The following is a 20,876-nucleotide window of genomic DNA, read 5'->3' as shown; positions in this document are numbered from 1 at the left end:
AATAAATTTTAAAAAAGAAGTACAAAGCTTATACTCTGAAAACTACAAAACATTGTTGAAAGAAATTCAAGAAGACTAAATACCCCATTTCATGGATTAGAAGACTTAATATTATTAAAAATGACAGTATTCCCCAAAATGGATCTACAGATTCAACACAATTCCTATCAAAATCCCAACCATCTTCTTTGCAGACATTGACGAGCTGATCTTAAATTCATATGGAAATTTGATGGACCTAGAATAGCCAAAACAATTTTGAAAAAGAAGCACAAAGTTGGAGAACTCACTTCCTACTTTCAAACTTACTACAGTACTATAGTAATCAAAACTGTGTGATACCATCAAAAGGACAGACAGATAGACGAATAGAATAGAATTGAGAGTTCAGAAGTAAATTCTCATGTTGTCAATTGATTTTCATCAAGGGTGCCAAGGTAATTCAAAGGGGACAGAATAGCTTTTCAACAAATGGTGCTTAGACAACTGGATATCCATTTGCAAAAGAATGAATTTGGACTGCTTCCTCACACCATTGACAAACGTTAACTCAAAAATGGATTATAGACCTAACTATAAGAGCTAAAGCTAAAAAAATCTTAGAAGAAAATATAGGAAATAGAAAAAACTTAATGACCTTGGTTTAGGCAAATCATGAACAAAGGAAAAAAATTATACTCTATCAAAACTAAATACCTTTATACTTCAGCGGATGCCATCAAGAAAGTAAAAAGATAACCTACAGAATGGGAGAAAGTATTTGCAAATCATGTCTGATAAGGGGCATATGTAGAATAAATAAAGAATTCTTAAAACTCAATAGTAAACACACAATTAAAAATGGGCAAAGGATCTGAGTAGACATTTCGCCCAAGAAGGTGTGCAGATTATCAATAAGCACATGAAAAAGTGCTCAAAATCATTAGCCATCAGAGAAATGCAAATCAAAACCACAGTGAGATACCACTTTACACACGTTAGGATAGCTAGAGTAAAAAAGACAGTAACAAGTTCTGGTGAGGATCTGAAGAAGATTGGAACCCTCATTCTGCTGGTGGGAATGTAAAATGACGCAGTTGGAAGATAGCCTAGCAGTTCTTCAAAAGACAAACATAGAGTTATCGTATACCACATCCACTCCTAAGTATAGACCTAAAAGAAATGAAAACATGTATATACTATTGAAAGAAACCAGTCACAAAGGACCACATCTTGTATGATTCCGTTTATGTGAAATATCCAGACTAGGCAAATCCATAGGGACAGAAAGTGGACTGGTCGTTGCCTAAAGCTGGGGTGGGAGGATTTGGGGGGAAATGGGGAGTGACTACTAGTTGGCATGGGGTTTCTTTTGGGATTATGAAATGTTCTAAAGTCGATGTGTGATAGTTGTACAACTCTGCGATTATGTTAAAAACCATTGAATAAAAGCAATAAAACATATACATATATAAAATACACATATGTATATATATGTATAATATACACATGTACATATATCAGTACATATACATGCATGTATAACATACTGATGCCTGGTCCTTCCCTCTGAAATTTCTGAGTTGATCGGTCTGTGGTGTGGCCTGGGCATTGGATTTTTGGAAAGCTCCCCAGGTGATTCTATAAAGCACCCAATGTAGAGAGTCTTTGTTACTAGACCTTGTTCCTCAAGAGTGTATCCTGTGTGCCAGCAGCATCAGTAAGACCTGGGAGCTTATGAGGAGGGCAGAATCTCAGACCCCACCCCAGATCTACTGAATCAGAATCTGCATTTTTAATAGGATCCTTGAGTGATTCGAATGGACATTAACGTTTAAGAAGCATTTTCAGTAATGTATTTGAATAGTAAGGCTGGTGAGTGTTATCTTTGAAATTCACTACCTTCCTGTTGAAGCACCCTTCTTCCTTTTACCCAGGGCTTCTCCTTAAGGCTACTCTTTGGGGTTAATGTACCCTGTTCCAGTGTGTGTGTATGTGGGGGCCTTCCAAACCAATTTTCGGATACCAACAGAGTCTGGAGATGGTGTTACATTCCAAAGGTTAAAGGTTCAGTTGTGCAAGACTCTCCCCCCCCGCTCCCGCCCCCGCCAACAACACACACACCTGCCCAATTCAGACACCAGTCATAAGCCCAGGTTGTTACTTGGGCTTCTTACCACTGGCTCAGATGTAGATTCCTACGACTCCCTCCACAGACTTTGGACGCCAGTCTCAAGCCCAGGTTGTTAACTGTTCTGCTGACTGATTGGCTGTAAAGCAGAGGTTCCCACGATCTCCTCCTTGGATTTGATTAATTTGCTAGAGAAGCTCATAGAACTCAGAGAAACATTTTACTTCCTAGATTACTGGTTTATTATAAAAGAATATAACTCAGGAACAGCCAGACGGAAGAGATACATAGGGCAAAGTATGGGAAAGGGCACGGAGCTTCCAAGCCCTACCCAGCTCACCACTCTCCCCAAATCTCCACGTATTTACCAACCAGGAAGCTTTCTGAACCCCATCATTTTGGGTTTTTATGGAGGCTTCATTACATAGGCACAACTGATTAAATCGTTGACCACTGGTGATCAATTAAACTTCCAGCCCTTTTTCCCTTCCTGGAAGTTGAGGGTTGAGACTTGAAAGTTCTAATCCTTTAATCATAGCGTTGGTTCCCCTGGCAACCAGCCCCCCATCCTTAGGTGACCTGGGGGCATTCCAAAAGTCATTTCATTAATCTCCAAAATATACAAACAGCTCATGAAGCTCAATATCAAACAAACAAACAACCCAATCAAAAAATGGGCGGAAGACCTAAATAGACATTTCTCCCAAGAAGACATACAGATGGCCAAGAAACACATGAAAAGATGCTCAGCATCACTAATTATTAGAGAAATACAAATGAAAACTACAATGAGATATCATCTCACACTGGTCAGAATGGCCATCATCAAAAAAAATCTACAAACGGGCTTCCCTGGTGGCACAGTGGTTGAGAGTCTGCCTGCCAATGCAGAGGATACAGGTTCGTGCCCCGGTCCGGGAAGATCCCACATGCTGCGGAGCGGCTGGGCCCGTGAGCCATGGCCACTGAGCCTGCGCGTCCGGAGCCTATGCTCCGCAACGGGAGAGGCCACAACAGTGAGAGGCCCGCACCACAAAATAAATAAATAAATAAATAATAATAAAAAAAATCTACAAACAATAAATGCTGGAGAGGGTGTGGAGAAAAGGGAAACTTCATGCATTATTGGTGGGAATGTGAATGGATACAGCCACTATGGAGAACAGTATGGAGCTTCCTTAAAAAACTAAAAATAGGGCTTCCCTGTTGGCGCAGTGGTTGGGAGTCTGCCTGCCGATGCAGGGGACACGGGTTCGTGCCCCAGTCCAGGAAGATCCCACGTGCCGCGAAGCGGCTGGGCCTATGAGCCATGGCCACTGAGCCTGCGTGTCTGGAGCCTGTGCTTGCGGGAGAGGCCACAGCAGTGAGAGGCCCGCGTACCGCAAAAAAAAACCCTAAAAACAAAAAAAACACTAAAAATAGAACTACCATATGACCCAGCAATCCCACTACTGGGCATATATCCAGAGAAAACCATAATTCAAGAAGACATACGCACCCCAATGTTCATTGTAGCACTATTTACAATAGCCAGGACATGGAAGTGAGCTAAATGTCCGTCAACAGAGGAGCGGATAAAGAAGATGTGGTACATATATACAATGGAATATTACTCAGCCATAAAAGGGAATGAAATTGGGTCATTTGTAGAGACATGGATGGACCTAGAGACTGTCATACAGAGTGAAGTAAGTCAGAAAGAGAAAAATATCATATATTAATGTATATCAGTTAATATCTGAAAAAATTTGTATAGTTGATCTTATTTACAAAGGAGAAAAAGAGACACAGACTTAGAGAACAAACCTATGGATACTGGACTTCCCTGGTGGCGCAGTGGTTAAGAATCCGCCTGCCAATGGAGGGGACATGGGTTTGAGCCCTGGTCTGGGAAGATCCCACATGCCACGGAGCAACTAAGCCCTTGTGCCATAACTACTGAGCTTGTGCTCTAGAGCCCGTGTGCCGCAACTACTGAAGCCCGTGCGCCTAGAGCCCTTGCTCCACAACAAGAGAAGCCACCGCAATGAGAAGCCTGTGCACCACAACAAAGAGTAGCCCCCGCTCGCCCCAACTAGAGAAAGCCCGCACGCAGCAACAAGACCCAACACAGCCAAAAATAAATGAATAAAATAAATAATAAAATAAATTTCTATTAAAATAAACAAAAAAAAATGGATACCAAGGGGGAAGGTGGGGGGAATGAATTGAGAGATTGGGATTGACATACATACACTGTTGATACTACGTATAAAATAGGTAACTAAGAACCTACACTATAGCACAGGGAACTCTACTCAGTGCTCTGTGGTGACCTAAATGAGAAGGAAATCCAAAAAAGAGGGGATATATGTATACGTATAGCTGATTCACTTTGCTGTACAGTATAAACTAACACAAGATTGTAAAGCAACTATACTCCAATTTTAAAAAATGTAAAAAAAGTCATTTCATTAACATAACAAAAGACAATTTCCTCTCTTACCACTTAAGAAATTCCAAGGGTTTTAGAAGCTCTGTGTTAGAAAAAGGATGGAGACCAAGTATGTTTTTCTTAATATATATTACAGCTGCCCTTCCCAATGGGGCTCTCGTAGTTTCTAGTGTTTCTTGTCTATAGAAACATATTTGTCTTACATCCTTTTCTTCGGGGCTCTGTGCTCTGCAGAGCCCAGAATGAAGTGAGAGTGAGCCATCTGGGGGAAGAGCATCCCCGGGAGAGGGAATGCAAATACCAAGAAAGGCCTTAGGATAGGAACAAGTTGGGCATGTTGGAGAAATAGAAGGCACGTGTTCCCATAATAAGGGAGGAATGCTGTAGGAATGAGGTCGGGGCAGTAGCTTGGAATTGGAACCTGTAGGACCTTGTGAAGCATGGTAGAGAGTTTGAGAGGCAATCTAAGTGAGGTGCACATTCATTGGAGGGTTTGGGGCAGGAAAATAATATATGATTTTTATTTTAAAAATGTATAAAGAGCACTCTGGCTGCCCTATAGAGTAGAAGCCAAGAGACCCCTGAGAAAGCTCTTGCAGGGGTCTTTGAAAGAGTGATGGTGACTTGAATTGCAGTGGGTGTGGTAGGAAGTGGTTAGATTTGGGGCCTGTTTTGGTTGTGGAGTTTGAGGAAGAGAGGAATCAGGGATGGATGGTTTTTGCTTTGGCTCCGCAAGTAGGTAATTGGTTCCAGTTACTGAGATGGGAAGCCTGGGGATGTGGGGAAGCATGTGTGTTGATATGATGGGGCAAGCGGATTCCAAAGCTCTGCTAAGTCAAGTCTGAGGCTGTGTTTAGACAACCAGGTGAAGATGTGTAGTAGGCATTTATTGGATATAGGGGTAAGAGAGAAAGAGGTGTCAACCCAGAAACTTCTAGGTTTCTGGGTTGTACAACAGCGTGCATGGAAATGCCATTCCTAGAGATAGAAGACACAGGGCAAGGATGGGATTTGGGGGAGGGGATCATGAATTCAGCTTTGCATTTGAGTGTGAGGTCCCTATGAGCCATTCAGGGCCCAGTATGCTAAGTACCCAGTTTGATGAGCAGCTTTGGAGCACATGTGGAGAGACCTGGCCTGGAAGGGTAAATTTGGGACTCATTGATTTATTGGTTGAGATTTGGCCAGGAGAATGGAAATCACTCCTGGTCTTTCAGACCAGGAAGTTTCGTTCAGGTGATTGGTTATAAAGGTGATGGAGGACCGAGAAGCCAAATAGGGCAGTGAAGCACCTAGATATTAGCAACAACAGGAAGCATCACTCCCCTGGAAGCTAAGGGGACAAGAGGAAGAAAAGGTATTACTAGAATAGGAGTTAGGATATCTGGTGAGAGCTAGAGCCATTGTGGGAGCTAGAGCCATGGGGAAGGGTCCTGTCCAGGAGGAGCAGGAGATGCAGCCACTGTCGGAGGTCAGTACAGAAAGCAAAGGGGTGGAGGTAGAAATGCCCAGGCTTCTTCCCTCCTCCCACCCTCTAGTTTTTCTAGTAATGCCTCCCATTGGCCAAGTCTCCCTGGAACCCGGGAAGTACATTCTCTGCGTTACGGAGCAGAGCAGGACGTGGGGAATGGACCGGAGAACAAATAGGCAGTGGACCAAATAAATAACTACTTATATCTAGTTCGTGAGGTGACCAAAAAGAAAGCGTGGAAAGAAAAGAGTTTTGATCCCATCCTGAAATTGCAGCTTTTAAAAATTGAATAAAGGAAGTAAAAGAGATTGAGGAGGAATGACCGGAGAGGAAGAATGAAACTCAGGGAAGTGTGGAATTCTGAAGGCAAGGGAGGAGAAAATTCCAAGAAAGTAGGGGTGGGTTCATTGGGTCTTAGACCGCCAAGAGGTCAGGAAGAAAGAACATGTGTATGGATGTAGTGACATGGAGGTGGCTGCTGACTTTAGCACCCACTTCAATGAAACTGTAGGGGAGGAATGGGGATGGGGCTGGTGAAGGAGGTGAGGGCAGACAGCTCTTTCACACACTTGACTGAAGAGAGGAATGAAGAAGACAGTGTACAGCCAGCAATAGGAGTAAGGGAGGGCTATTTTTCTTTGCTGCTTTATTACTGTTTTTCTTTAAGTAGGATATTTTTAGGCATGTTTAACTGCTGGGGAAGAACCCAATACATGGGGAAATATTCAAGACATAGGAAAGAAACTAGATGATCAATAGGGTAAATTTCCTGAAAGTCAGCAGGGAATGGGAACTAGAAAACAGTGGAGTTGGCCCTGGAAGGTGGTATCGGCTCACATGTGTCCAAGGAGAAGAGAAGAGAGGAATGCCGCAGGTGGGGTGGGTTTCTGTTTCAGTGATTGGAACAGAAGGAGTTTTTGCCGCAAAGCTGGTAGGTGGTAGATTCATGCTTCCAGCTCCCACAGATGTCTGAGTGTCTACCATGTACCAGCTCCTGTGATGGGTGGTTCCAGAGGATATGAAGAGGAGTAAGACAGGATCCAGACCTTGAAGGTGTCTGGGCTACTGGAGAGATAGGCAAGTTCACAGTCTCCTGCCATGTAGGATGATAATCGCTGCATGATTTCCATGTACAACATGCTTCAATTGTTAACATCTAGTGTTACCTAAGGTGTTTAGGGAGGAAAATCCAAGTCTTCTGGAGAATTGGAGGAGAGGAGGCGGTTGTATAGTTTACAAAATTCTCTTTGGAGGGCTTGATATTCGAATACATCCTCAAGGGAAAATGCCAAACTACTAGCCCCACTGCCGTTGAGAATGACACTGTTCTCCCCCTTTTGATGGATTCGTAGGGATTCCTTTTGAAGGGGAAAATAACTTGAACCCCAATATTGAGATAGGCTAAAATAAAAATAATTTTAAACTCACTTAAACTGATAAAACATAATACAAGGGATAAGCACCTTAAACTTCTATCCCAAACAACAAGAACATCAGAATAAATGCATAAGCTAAATATTAACTAAAATTATAGACCAATAAAATTTAAGTTAACAGTAATGTGATGGGCGATGTTTAGTTTCCACTAAACGACTTTTAACAGTTAGGCTCTGAGTTTGGTGTGTTCCAGTGAACAAGTGGTAATTCAGTGATCTTGCCACTTTTCTGTGTTGGAATCACTAAAAATCTTGATTTGTACAGCTTTCACTTGGCCCAGATACTTCCATTGTTTTCTCATCAGCCTGTGACAATGAAAGCATTCCTGCTTGGCAAAACAGGACTGCCCCACCAGCACAAGTGTGAGCGTTGACATTGAGTGGAAATGGGTCTTCTCTGCTTTTATTAATACCATTAAATAAACATAAAATGGGGGAAAAAAACCTAGCCATGGAGAACTTGGGAGCTCCCAAGAATGCACCTTTGCACCCAGTTTGAAAAGTACTACTGTGCTAGCTGGTCATCAAGGTGCTGTGAGAGCAGACAGTCTGGGCGTTGCATCAGACTGGGGTCCAAGGCAAGGAAGGCTTTCTCGAATAAGAGAAGCTTAAGGATGAGAAATGTAAAACTAAGGTCTCTTTTTAATATTCGTTACGGTTTGTTGTTTGATTTGGGGCTTCTTTGTAGTCATCTGGTACCAGGTTTTCCTATCAGTCCTCTGATGTCCAGTGTAGTTGACAAAGGGGTATGAAGGTGATCCCCGTCACTAGGAATATCGTATTTGTGAAAAGTCAAGGTTTCTGAAAGGGGTTTTGTAAGAAAAAAGTTTTAGGATCATGCTGTACCAGGAAACAACTTACTGCTTAGCTATGGCTTGTTGATTTATTTGAATTTTTTTGAACCCATTATATGTTTCCAAGCCAGGATACTTTGGGTGTGTTAAAAGGCTTTTTGAATTGGAAGAGATACCATCTTGGGTTGTACTAATAATTTAGCTCAACGGCATCCAACAAAGAAGGCATTATTCTTGGATCGTGTACACACATCATAGTCTGAACTGGAGTAAACAGAATATTGGCTTCAATAAGAGATGTTATTTAGAGCACACTTGAGACATTGTGATGTAATTGTGTACCGAGGCCGAGGAGTGTTAGTCTGCATTTTATTAAATATCCATTTTAGTGTACAGCATTGTACTAGGAATGATAAAAAGCAAAACAGACACTTACTCAAGGCCTGTCTAGATTTTGACCTCAAGTACTTCCCCCTCATCACCTTCTTTCCCACCCACGGCTGAGCTAGGGGTGAGAAACCCTAAGTCAATAGGTCACCAACTCAGCTTCAAGCCATGTGGGCTGCCAGTTTTTATTTGACCTCAGAACCCCAGTACCGGCACCTAGAAGTGTCCAAGATCCTGGGGCTCAATTTAAACTTTCAGTTAATGGCACTCATTACCTCTCTTCTCCCAACAATGCCTGTTGTCCTCTTACCTCCCTCCCCACCCTCCTGGGGTCACATCTCTTTTGGGGCTTTCATGTCTGCGTGCCTGCCTGAAGTTCAGAGACTTCTATTCCATCGTCTTCTTCTGTACATTTGCATTCCTCTTTCACTATTGAGAGTATTTTCATGTATTTATCCTCATGGAGGACTCTCCATTTCCCTGAGAGTAGGCTAGGCAGGTGGTATTGTCCCATCTTATAACTGTGAGTGCTGCAGCGAGAGAGGTTAATGACTTGCCCAAGATGCAGAGGAGACTTAGAGCTTGTACTTCAATCTTGATCATTAGAATCCAGTTCCATCAACTATTCATTGTAATGCTTTTTCTTAAAGGAAAAAGGAAAAAACCTTTAAGAAAGCTATAATGTAGTAACAGAATGAGCAGTTGTATAGTAAATATATTGATATGTGTGTGTGTGTGTGTGTGTGTGTGTGTGTGTGTGTGTATAATTCTTGTGGTGGATACATAGGAGCTTTGTCTGAATGTTGTAGCCCTTTTTGCCTTGTCCACCTAATAGATGAGAATATCTAATGAAGAATGCCCTTTGGTCAACTGGAAAATAACATCCCTGAAAAGGGCCTAGAAGAAACCCCTTTCTGGGAAGACTCCACTGTACATAATTCATAGGCTCTCAGGGTTGGAAGAGACACGTCATCTGGTTCACCAGATGTTTGATGGTTAAATCCTTGGTTAGATCCCATCTGAATTCTTGAGGGCTGTGGAATGATTTTGAGGAACAATCATTATTATACATGACCCTTAATGACCTAAAGATGTTTCTATGTTCTATCAAACTAAATGGAATATTGGCGATTTAAAAGAAAAAATTGTTTCATTATTTTTTGGGTCATCAGAGCAGGAATAAAGACGCAGAAAGGGGAAGCTGGGATGAAGTGAGAGACTAGCATTGACATATATACACTACCAAATGGATGGCTAGTGGGAAGCTGCTGCATAGCACAGGGAGATCAGCTCGCTGCTTTGTGATGACCTAGAGGGATGGGATAAGGAGGTTGGGAGGGAGGGGTTATGGGGATATATGTATACATATAGCTGATTCCCTTTGTTGTACAGCAGAAATTAACACAACATTGTAAAGCATTTATACTCCAATAAAGATGTGAAAAAAAAAGATTTTTGAAAAGTTCAATTTTTGAAACATTTCCCTTAGAATTTGTTAGCTGTTATGAAAATTGCATAGTTAGACATTTGTTTAATCCTGTTGTTTAATGGAATGTGATTCTTTTTTTTAATGTGACTAAATGACCGTAGTTTCCTTTTTTCTCTTTCTGTGTTTCTCTGTATTTACAAGCTAGGTGCCATTTCTCCCAGAATTGTTAACCATTGTACGTAGGTTTAATTTGTGTAACGTGCACAGGGGTTCATGTGAATGCTTATGGTTCTTTTGTGCTTTAGCCAGAGGTACTAAAGAAGAGAGGGAGGGTTTGAGATTAAATTTTTGTGAAAGCTAATAGAAGACATATAATGAACCTAAGTTACTTGAAAATTCAGTAAGAGGCAGTAACTTGGGCTGGTTGTTTTCCCTCTTTGCCTTTGAATAGAAATGCATGCCTGTAGTGAGGGAGTGTCAAGTGCCTGTGCTGTAGCATCACTTAGCAACATGCACTTACGAATCTCTATTTTGAAGCAGTGTTTCTCAGAATTTAAAAAAAAAAAAAAAAAAAAAGGTTATATACTTAGACGCTGTAGTCAGTGTATACACCTCTAACTTCTGTCCTAAAAGCACAGGTCAGATAATATTGCGGTCAGGAGAGTCTTTGTGGGAAGCTTCAAAATTCACTGGGTTTTTGTATCCTGGTTGCAGTGTATCTAAGAGCATTACATTAGCAAATAGAACATACATTATAAACTCTTGGGAAAACTTAGATTTCAGCTTTACAAGTTTGCAGTATAAGTTGAGATGAATTTTTTGCCTATAAAGACTCACATAGTCTCTTTAGTTCCTATTTAACTCTAAGCCTTTTCTATAGATGCAAATAAATAGTTCTACAGAGAGGATTGGATAGAGGTGTGTGTGATGTTCTCTTATAAATATCTGCTCTGTTTATGGAGCTTCTCTACCACAAGTGGTTTAACGGGTTTCCTGAAGGGAGTGGAGAAAGAATAATCTTAGAAGGCTAAAGGATTAACATTTCTCCGCAAAGTTTTTAGAAGTCTGAGACCAGGTGAAATGCAGTAGGAATATGACTAAATATTCTGCATTTTGCACACTTCTGAAGGGCCTCCATGTACAAAATTTTAGCTTTGTGTTTGTGCGTATGAGTGTTTTAAACCCTGTGAAGTAGCCATAACAGGTATTATTGTCCCCATTTTAAAAATTAAGGGAGGCAAGTCGGGGTCATGGTTTAGGTAATGTTCCCATTGTCACCTGATAGAGTGGCACTGAGGCTAGAGCCCAGATATTGGGCTTTGACGCTTATTATACTGTTCACTTTGTTTTTCTCAGATATCTTCCCTTTGAGCCTAGAGACCATACATTTTCACTCTTTCTACACCAGTTTCAAGTGGCAGCGGGAGAGATCAAGGCAGGAACGCTGGAATCTGTGTGGCAGTTGGAAGGCCGAGAGGTCCTCAGGAGCAGAGCTGGGTGGGCAGGGCTTCACATCATTTACTCATTTATTTGTCCCTTAGTGTGACACTATTTTTCTTAGCCACTTTTGCAGTTCCTCTCGAGTTTTGCCTGTACGTTGAAATTCTTCCCCACATTTCCTTGCTACTGCTTTCTTATCATTCTTCCTCGTACTGGAGACCTTGTCTGGCGTAGTAACTCCTAGAGCAAGTGATTGTTCACTCTTCTCTTGAGCAAAAAAGTGAAAGTTAAAATATATCTATACGTGGTCGGTTGTAGGGGAAGAGCGACTTAAGAGGACTCTGTTCTCAGATATTGATTATTCTCCAGTTCATACTAAATCATCTTTTATTCTGCAATTCATACTAAATCTTAAGCATTTTCCCATGTCTTTAAACATCATTTGAAAATACTTTTCTCGATTCTTCAGCATTCTGTTGCATGACTTTAGTATAATTTATTGATGCCTTTTTCTTTTTTGGATATTTAGGTTATTTTCTAGTTTTTTCTGTGATAAAAAACTGACTCCTTGGAAAAGGGAATTTTTAAGTATTTACCGAGTTAAAAGTATGGTTTAAATGGTTTGCCTTAGTCATTAATTCATTACTACATTGTAACAGTAACTTCAATCAGATAAATGCATGATTGTTTTTCTGAAATAATACAATTGTGGTAGTTTTATTTTCAGACAGGGAAAATGCATAAAGATGGTCAATGGAAGGAAAAGATTTCACAATTATGTCATTAGGATTTATTTACTAGTTAAGCTTTTATAAAAGGTGCGACAGCAGTATTTTTAATGTAGCAGGTGGATACATAAATGTATAGTGTTGTAAAAATCAGAGCCAAATTATGACTAATCATTACTTTGTAAGAGTCATTAATTTATTGACGCTTATGTATTTTGGGGGGTGTCTTCCTCAAACATTTGAGCTTGATTGTTTTTCATCATGCATATAGAAAAGAGCTCACCAATTATAAGCAAATTAGTAGAAATTGAGGAGCCAGCTTTTGAATTTCTTAAGAGTTTGATCTCCCAGAACTATGCCTTTTAATTCCCTGTGGGCCTGTGGGGATGGGTTGGAAGGGAGAAGGGAGGGGTTGGAGGTCTTCATAATGCTCTCAGTTCCTTTTCAGTTTGACTCACCTCTCCACCCAGTGCCCAAGATCCACACGCAACAGGCAATGAGTAGACCAAGTTTGTCTACGGTGTTCTACTTCTTCTCTCTGGATTTCTTATTTCCTATCCAATATTTTCTCTCCCCGGGTTCTCCTCAAACTTCCTCATCATAGCATCTACCAAGGTCTATAGTTCTGAGAAGGTCTCATTCTCCCAAATTGTCTTTGACACTTCTTCTTCCAGGTGTATTTGCTATTGAGAGTATTCATAGGGGAGTCAGTGCCTTAATCTTATTTTGATTCTGTTTGACAAGCTCAGCATGAGGGTCACAGAGTTCTACTTCCTGGCAAATTTTGAGGGAGAGGACCACTGCGTAAAAATGGAACCGGGAAGTCATGTAAGTTTAAAAAAAAAAGTACAAAGAAGGCTTTTGCCATTAGTGCTAAAGAACATTTCTCCTTTTCCCAATCTATGGTAGATAAAATGTGTGAGCATACAGGCATTGACTTGTTGCCTTGGATAAACTTAGTATTCTTAGGACGAAGTCATACATAATTAATTACCTGTCTCTGCATTCTTTCTAGAGTGATGGCTCTTAGTATTATTCATACTCATGATAACTTATGTTTCCTGAGTACAAGAGCCCCAGGTCTGCCAATTAAGGAAGAAGAGGCAGTGGCGGTTATATAACCTTGGTGCTTCTGTAATGCGGTGGGTAATTATCTGTCTTTTTTTCTTCTTAACTCCTAGTGTCTGAAACAGTACATGCAGCTGGCGATCCGAGAAGGATGTGGGTCTCCCATCACTTGCCCCGACATGGTGTGCCTAAACCACGGGACCCTACAGGAAGCTGAGGTATGGATGACTGCACTGATTTTTCCCTCTTTCCTGTTGACATGATTTCCTAGGATCTTGACTCTTGATGTACTTCTTTGCCAGGGAATCTAGAAACAAAATACAGAGGTTAACTTTTTTTTTTTTTAAGATCATGTTTTATTTACTTATTTATTTTAATTAATTTATTTATTCATTTATTTTTGGCTGCATTGGGTCTTCATTGCTGGGCGCACGTGGGCTTTCTCTAGTTGTGGGGGCTACTCTTCGTTGGGGTGCGCGGGCTTCTCATTGCAGTGGCTTCTCGCGTTGCGGAGCATGGGCTCTAGGCACGCGGGCTTCAGTAGTTGGGCACACGGGCTCATTAGTTGTGGCTCGCGGGCTCTAGAGCGCAGGCTCAGTAGTTGTGGCGTACGGGCTCAGCTGCTCCACAGCATGTGGGAGCTTCCCGGACCAGGGCTCAAACCCGTGTCCCCTGCATTGGCTGGCAGATTCTTAATCACTGTGCTACCAGGGAAGTCCCCAGAGGTTAACTTTTTAAAGGAGTACTTTATTGCTACATACCTTGGATTCTTTATAGAAACTGTTAAAGCTGTTACTTACTTTGGTTCTATTTCTAAATGCCCTCTGATTGTTGAAGAAGCTCTAGAATAGGCTAAGGTGCTAGAAATTTACCAAATGTGAGGTTTGGAGGCTGAATAGTCAGTGGCCTTATCTGAATAGTCAGATAAACAGGTGACAGATTAGCCACGGTTATAGATAATATAAATTATTGTGATTCTGCAAAGGTAGCCTGAGTTGAACCATTTCCAAAGAGCAGAGAAAGACCTTTCATTCAATATTTATCAGGCATAGAAACGTCTTTTTTGAGTGAGTTCTTCTCCTACTGTATTAAGACTGTGATGTATCTCTTTCCTTTGTTTTTTCAATCCCTGATTAGTAGCTTGCCCTTAAATCTGCTTTTAACCTTCCGGCCCTGCTCACTTTAAATCTTGTCTGTGTTCATGTAGTTGCTTTCTTAACCAGTATACCATCTAATCCTTTCAACAAACTTATAAAACTGAAGCCCAGAGTGTCTAAGTAATTTGCCCAAGAGTGCATATCTAAAAAGCAGAAGAGCTAGAATTCCAATCCAATACTTTCTGACAAATTACATGGCTTTAAGAGTAGAACTAGGTAGATAAATAGAATGCATGATAAAGGACTTGATAATTGAAAGCCCAATAGAGTGCATATATGTGTATAGATATATAGGTGTGTGGATATGTATGTATGTGGATACGTGCCTGTGTGTGTATGAATATGTGTATGTAAACACGATACATACACACACATATGCTTTGTATACAAATATATATGCTTTACATACATATCCTTTGCTTTGTACGCAAAGCAGTCAGAAAGGTGTTATAGACCATATTTAAACCAATCTGCATCTGAGCGCCCTGTGTTTAGCTTATGAAATATCGGGTAAGTGGTACAATTGAGCTTGAAGTGTTTTGGGGGGAAGAATAAAAGGAATACATAATGGTTTAGAAGTTGTTCATTTTAGGAAAATCATGAAATAAATTGAATTTTTAAAATAAAAAGGCAGTATTGAATATGTACATCCTGTGGTGAGAAATGTTTACTTTTGTGTGAGTAATGGGCAGAGGAAATTAAAATGGGGAAAAATTAGGTTATCTACCAAGAATACTATTGATCTGTGCAACTTGGAAGTGGTTTTTAAAATGAGACCCAGATTTGTAGGAGCATCTTTCTATACATAAGCCTTCCAGGGAGTATGCTTCCTTTTTTTTACTGAGTGTACAATGTGCCAGGCCCTGTTCTGGGCCAGGACAGAAAGGTGAATAAGACAGTCCCAGTGCTGTCCTCCTGGAGCTTCTGATCTAGCAGGGAGACGTTATACTGATAAAGAGCCAGATAATTATAAGAGGAAAAAGTGTGAGACGGAACAGGCAGCAAGAGCCCTGTCTGCCATAGAATCTTATTTAATTCATGTATGCAAAATCTATTAAACATAAATGAAGTGACGTTTCTAAACAAGCCTTTGAAATGAATCCCAGTCTCTCTTCTAGATAAGCCTGCAGGTGTCTATTTACATCTAACTAAAATTAAAGTTAGAGATTCATTCCTTTGTTTGCACTGATCACATTTTTTTTTTTTTTTTTTTTTTTTTTGATCACATTTTAAGTACTCAGTAGCTACATGTGGCTTGTGGCTACCAGGTTAGACAGCACAGAACAGAACATTTCCATCTTTGCAGAAAGCTCATTACATAGTGGCGTTCTAGACTTTGAATGAATGGTAACCATTCGCCATTGACACTTTGGATATCAAATGTTAGGGCTAATGTTGTACAGATGAATGAAGACAGGCCATGGTTTGTCTGAGAGATCTCTAGAACAGTCTAACTTCTCTGGTTTTCTTAGTATAGACATTCCCTGGTCATCTTCCCCTGTAGTTCTCTTCTCCTTCTTAATCCTTACTTTTCCCTCTGTTCACGTGTTCATTCACACTTCCCTAGTGCTGATTCCATTTACCCAGCTTTACTCGAAAAACAATTTTACTTTTAGGCTGCATTAAAAGCAAATAAACCCATAATGGCTCTTAAAAATGACAAAAGGATATTTGAAAAACAGAACGAAAACATACTCCAAACTAAACTATGGTACTTCTTACATTCTCCAAAGTCTGTTTCCCATTAGGTAAGTAAGAGACACTCCAGGACATTAAAGGACCATTTCTGTACTCGTAGGTCTGGCTAAGAGCCTGACTGAAGATGGGCATGAATTATAGTAATCAAATGTTCTTAATTAACTTGCCACTATTTTTTTTTTTCAGAGTAAAAAAATGTGGTGGTGGTGGTGATTGTCTCTCATTTTTGAACTGAGAAATGAGTAGGTTATAATGGAGCTATTGGTGGCTTCGACAGTTTATATGGGACTATTCCTTTCAAAGCAAATACCTTACACACATGAGCTTGGGCTGTACCATCTCCCTTTCTGACTTGACCTCAAGCTTTTCTCATATACAGTTATTATTATTCTATCACATAGCTCTTAATCTAGATATTATTGAGTATATCACAATGGGGCTTTTCGACGTTGTGCTCGACTGGATTCTGTCTCTATGACTGCTTCTTCCGTCATTTAAAAAAGTATTTATTTGTATAGGTAACGCATAAATATACTTTGCTTGTTAAGAATAATTCTGGTTAAGGCTGAGGTTCCCTTTGTGCTGCAGCTATTTATAGTACGATATATGGTTCTTCACCGTTCATTGTCTTACAAAATGTATGTAAGTATAAAATTTTTCATCTTCAAAGGACACCTCTGAATGCTTTCCTATGTAGGTGTAGCTCACAGAGTTGACTGTGCTTCATATGTGTGTCTCCTGCAAGCTGTAATGCTCCCAAATTGGCTCATTTGTGGCTCTGCCCCTTCACTTCTATTTATCAGGAGTAGCTTCATCAGCAAAGCATTCAATGCCCAACCCAAATACTATTTACGTAAGAAACAGCAGAAAGGGCAGCTTCCCTTCAATGTCATGGAAGCTGGCGGGAGTCAGTGACTGGAGGACTTGTGCCCTAGAGGCACAATTACTGGGACCCCGGGGGAAAAGGAAAACCTTACTTGCGTCATCTGGTACTTCAGCTGTTGCTCAGCGGCGTTTCGAATGCACTTGATCCAGGAATCTTGTCCAACATGGAATTATGAAAGGCAGGACACAGATGGTTGGTCCTGATAGCATTTCTTCAGGCAAGGCCTTTGCTTGAAGTTAGTAGCCCTGTTTAAAAGGTGATGACTCATTTAAGCAGTTTCCTTACTGTGTTAGGGAAGTAACGTACCACCACAGGGAGAACCTGACCCATTTGTCTGGGCCATGTCAAATTTGAGTGGCGAGGGACTTCCCTGGTGGTGCAGTGGTTAAGAATCCGCCTGCCAGTGCAGGCGACACAGGTTCAATCCCTGGTCCGGCAAGATCCCACATGCCGCAGAGCAACTGAGCCTGCGCTCTAGAGCCCAAGAGCTACAACTGCTGAGCCCATGCACCACAACTACTGAAGCCCGCGCACCCTAGAGCCCATGCGCTGCAACGAAGAGTAACTCCCACTCGCTACAACTAGAGAAAACCCGCATGCAGCAACAAAGACCCAACGCAGCCAAAAATAAATTTAAAAGAATACATATTAAAAAAAAAATTTAAGTGGAGCACATACCTACCATTACACGGCCTGAGAAGTTGAACTTCTACCCCTTGCCAGCTGGCAGTGGATGGCAGGGAACAGCTTCTCACTCACCAATACTCCTTCCAGGTCCTGGGGCACTGACATGACCTGCCTTTACTGCTGGTGCCACAGCACATACCCAGAGGATGAATGGGTGCAGCTGTTCTTGTCAAGAACGGGAGCTCCAGAATTGCTATAGGAAGGGATTTAGGGTGGGGCACTGTGGAAGGACTGGGATGGGGGGATGGAGGAGTGGAGTGCCAAGAAATTTGAAGTTATATTTGCAAAATAAATACAGTTTTTACTCATATCACGTGTTTGTTTACAGTGGCTTATGTAAAGGCTGCTGGAATTATAAGAGATCCAGTTGTTCCCCCTAAATCACCCTTTAGCACTGTCTCCACTTGCCATCTTTTCATTTAACTCTTTTATCCCCCCATTATCTGAGTATGAAGCTGGGGCAGAGGAAAAATGAGGATGCCCAGGCAAGTGTCCATATCGATGTGTCTGTAGTTTAAGGACCTGAATGAGAAGAGACTGAGCATGTCTATAAACAACCTTCGACTGTGTTCCCTGTTGGCTGGAGAAGAATAAAACTTTGGGGTGGCACAGGATAAAGGAATCTGCCATGCTGGAGTTAATAGATGTTTTTGAGATTCCAAGCTGAATTTTGTCTTAGAACATATTTAAAACGTTGTTTGAGGGCCCGCACGCAGCAGCGAGGACCCAATGCAGCCAAAAATAAATAAATAAATGATTTTTTTTTTTTTAAAAGGTATAGCTATATAATTTTTTTAAAAACTGCATATAAGTGGAGAGTAATGTTTCTAAGCTTCTTTAAGTAAAGGCAAATATAAGAAGACTCAGCAGCGGTGGGGTGAATGTGTCACGTGGATGTGCACGTGGGCATATCCCTTTTACTCATTGATGGGCTGAGGGAGAGAGGCGGGGGATGATGTGGGAAGATGTACTGAGGCCTCTGCAGAACAGGTGGAAAAAGAAGAGCGAAAGCAGCCCTTTCTGAAAGATTCCTGGCCCTGGAATTCCAGGTCTCCTCCATCTTTTGCTTCCCCAATGGGCCATACCTTCTGGCTCTCAGACAATGATGCCCTCTTGTTTTTTCAGCTAGGATTTGATAGCTAGTGTGCGCTTGGTTTATTACAGTCATATGAATGGGTGGATGGGCCAGTTTTTATTTTCTGGGTTGTGATAGGAAACATTCTTAGTTTCTGTGTTAGTGTGATAGGGCACTTATCCATAAGGCCAGTACTATTTCTCTTACCAGTATTTTTGCAAGTCACAGCCCTTCAAAAATTGCCAAAACCTTGACATGCTGTAATGATCAATTTCTGTGGTCAATTTCATCTCCAGATCTACGGATCTTTTGTATTCTATGTTCAGCCTGTTCCTTTAATTTTTAAGAGCAACCATAGCAGAAGTATGACTTAAAGGGTCAAACCTAAGTAAAGTCCAGCCTATTTTTTCCCTCTTCTGTCCTGGCTTTCCAGAACTTGATGGGTAGTACATACATGAAAGCCAATCCCTAGCTTTTGTGTTTTAACCATTTTATTTTTCTAACTAAAAGACAGCATATATTGTATTTATCAATATAATGAGAACACAGTGTACTCTTAGCATTAATGCTTCTCTGGCAAGCAGGCTTCCCTGTCTGTTCTTTCTTTTCCTTTGGTTTTTGTAGGGTTAGTGTCACTGTAGGTGGTGATGTCTGCTCAAATATTATGGTCATAGTTAGTAATGGTCCACAAGGGTGTGCCTTTTTGTTTCTTCTCATTTGTGGATTTTAGCTATATCCAATTAACTGTTATATATAATAGTTCCAGCACCCCGCATATACGTATATTCTGAATTCCCTGCCTATGTTCTGCTGTAGGTGGAGGGGGGTGAAAAAGTGAAGACTTTCATCAGAGTAGGAACTGGGTATTGAATAAATACCCCCAGGTTCATTTTTAACAACAACAACAAAAAAGACAGTGATTGCAGGTAATTAGTAGCCTTTTGTTGTTATTATTCTATTATTGTTTTTGTTCTATTAAAATGAAACTGAATTTGCCTTCTCTTTGAATGAAAATTTTTTTTCTTTTCGGAAAGTTTCAGTAGTGATGAGGAGAAAACGTGGTCTTTGGATAGGAGGAGAGGAAAATTTTTGTTTAACAGGTAGGTTAGTACAAGTTTCAAAGGACAAATAACGAAAAATCACTTTAAATCAAGTTCAGGATATTTTAGTAGTTGATTTGAGGGGGGGAGTTCTCTCAATAGATGAGAAAATACTTCGAAATTTCTGTTTCTAAGAAATATGAGTCTGGTTAGTAATGGATTAGAACTCACTGCATAACATAAGCCATGTTAGTCTATATCGACCTAAATAAATAAATGAATAAACAAATACATGAGGGATAAGGGACAACTCTTCCTTATAATAGAATTCTAATTAATAAATGCAGAAATGAATGATGGAAATAGAAAATCATTATTAAGCGAGTAACACAGTGATAATTATTATAGGCAAGAATTATTGATAGATACAAAAATTAGTGGGAAAACGTATGATGAAAAACAGTGTATTTGCAGAATCTCAAAATATCTCACTACAGGATACTTGCTGGTTACAAAGGGTAGAGAAATCTGGCAGATATCACCTTAATCAAGTTAAAAAGTTAACATCGACAGTAATGAGACAGATTGTCCTCATGTATCTCCTGATGACGCAACATCACTTCTGTGATATTCTTGCTAAAAATGCAGAGCCTCAGCCTAATCATGAGAAGGCATCAGACAAACCCACATTGGAGAACATTGTACAAAATAAGTGGCCTGGACTCTTCAAACATGTCAAGGTCATAAGAGCCAAAAACAGGCTGAGGAACTTCCATAGACTGGAGAAGGCTAAGGAGACGTGGCAACTAAATGCAAGGTGGTATCCTGAATTGGATCTTGGACTGAAAAAAAAAAAAGACATTAGTGGGACAATTTGTGAAGTTTGAATATGGACTACAGATTAATTATTTTGTATCAATGTAAATTTTATTATTTTAATAATTAACTATGGTTATGTAAGGTGTTCCCATTAGAAGTTGGGGGAATGGCATTTAGGAACTTTATACAATTTTTTGCAACTTTTTGTAAGTCTAAA

The 20,876-nt window shown here is 40.5% G+C and overlaps 1 protein-coding gene across 1 annotated transcript in view; it reads left to right on the top strand.

Moving 5' to 3' along the window:
* RNF144B (ring finger protein 144B) overlaps positions 1 to 20,876 on the top strand; it is a 64,841-nt gene that overhangs the window by 17,941 nt on the left and 26,024 nt on the right. Inside the window, exon 2 of the mRNA XM_065886169.1 lies at positions 13,411 to 13,515. Coding sequence (XP_065742241.1) covers positions 13,411 to 13,515 — 105 coding nt within the window. The remainder of the gene's footprint in view (positions 1 to 13,410; positions 13,516 to 20,876) is intronic.

Source organism: Phocoena phocoena, chromosome 10, assembly GCF_963924675.1.
Source record: "Phocoena phocoena chromosome 10, mPhoPho1.1, whole genome shotgun sequence".
NCBI lineage: Eukaryota > Metazoa > Chordata > Mammalia > Artiodactyla > Phocoenidae > Phocoena > Phocoena phocoena.
Note: the sequence above shows the minus strand (reverse complement) of the source record. Positions and strands in the feature narration are given on the sequence as shown.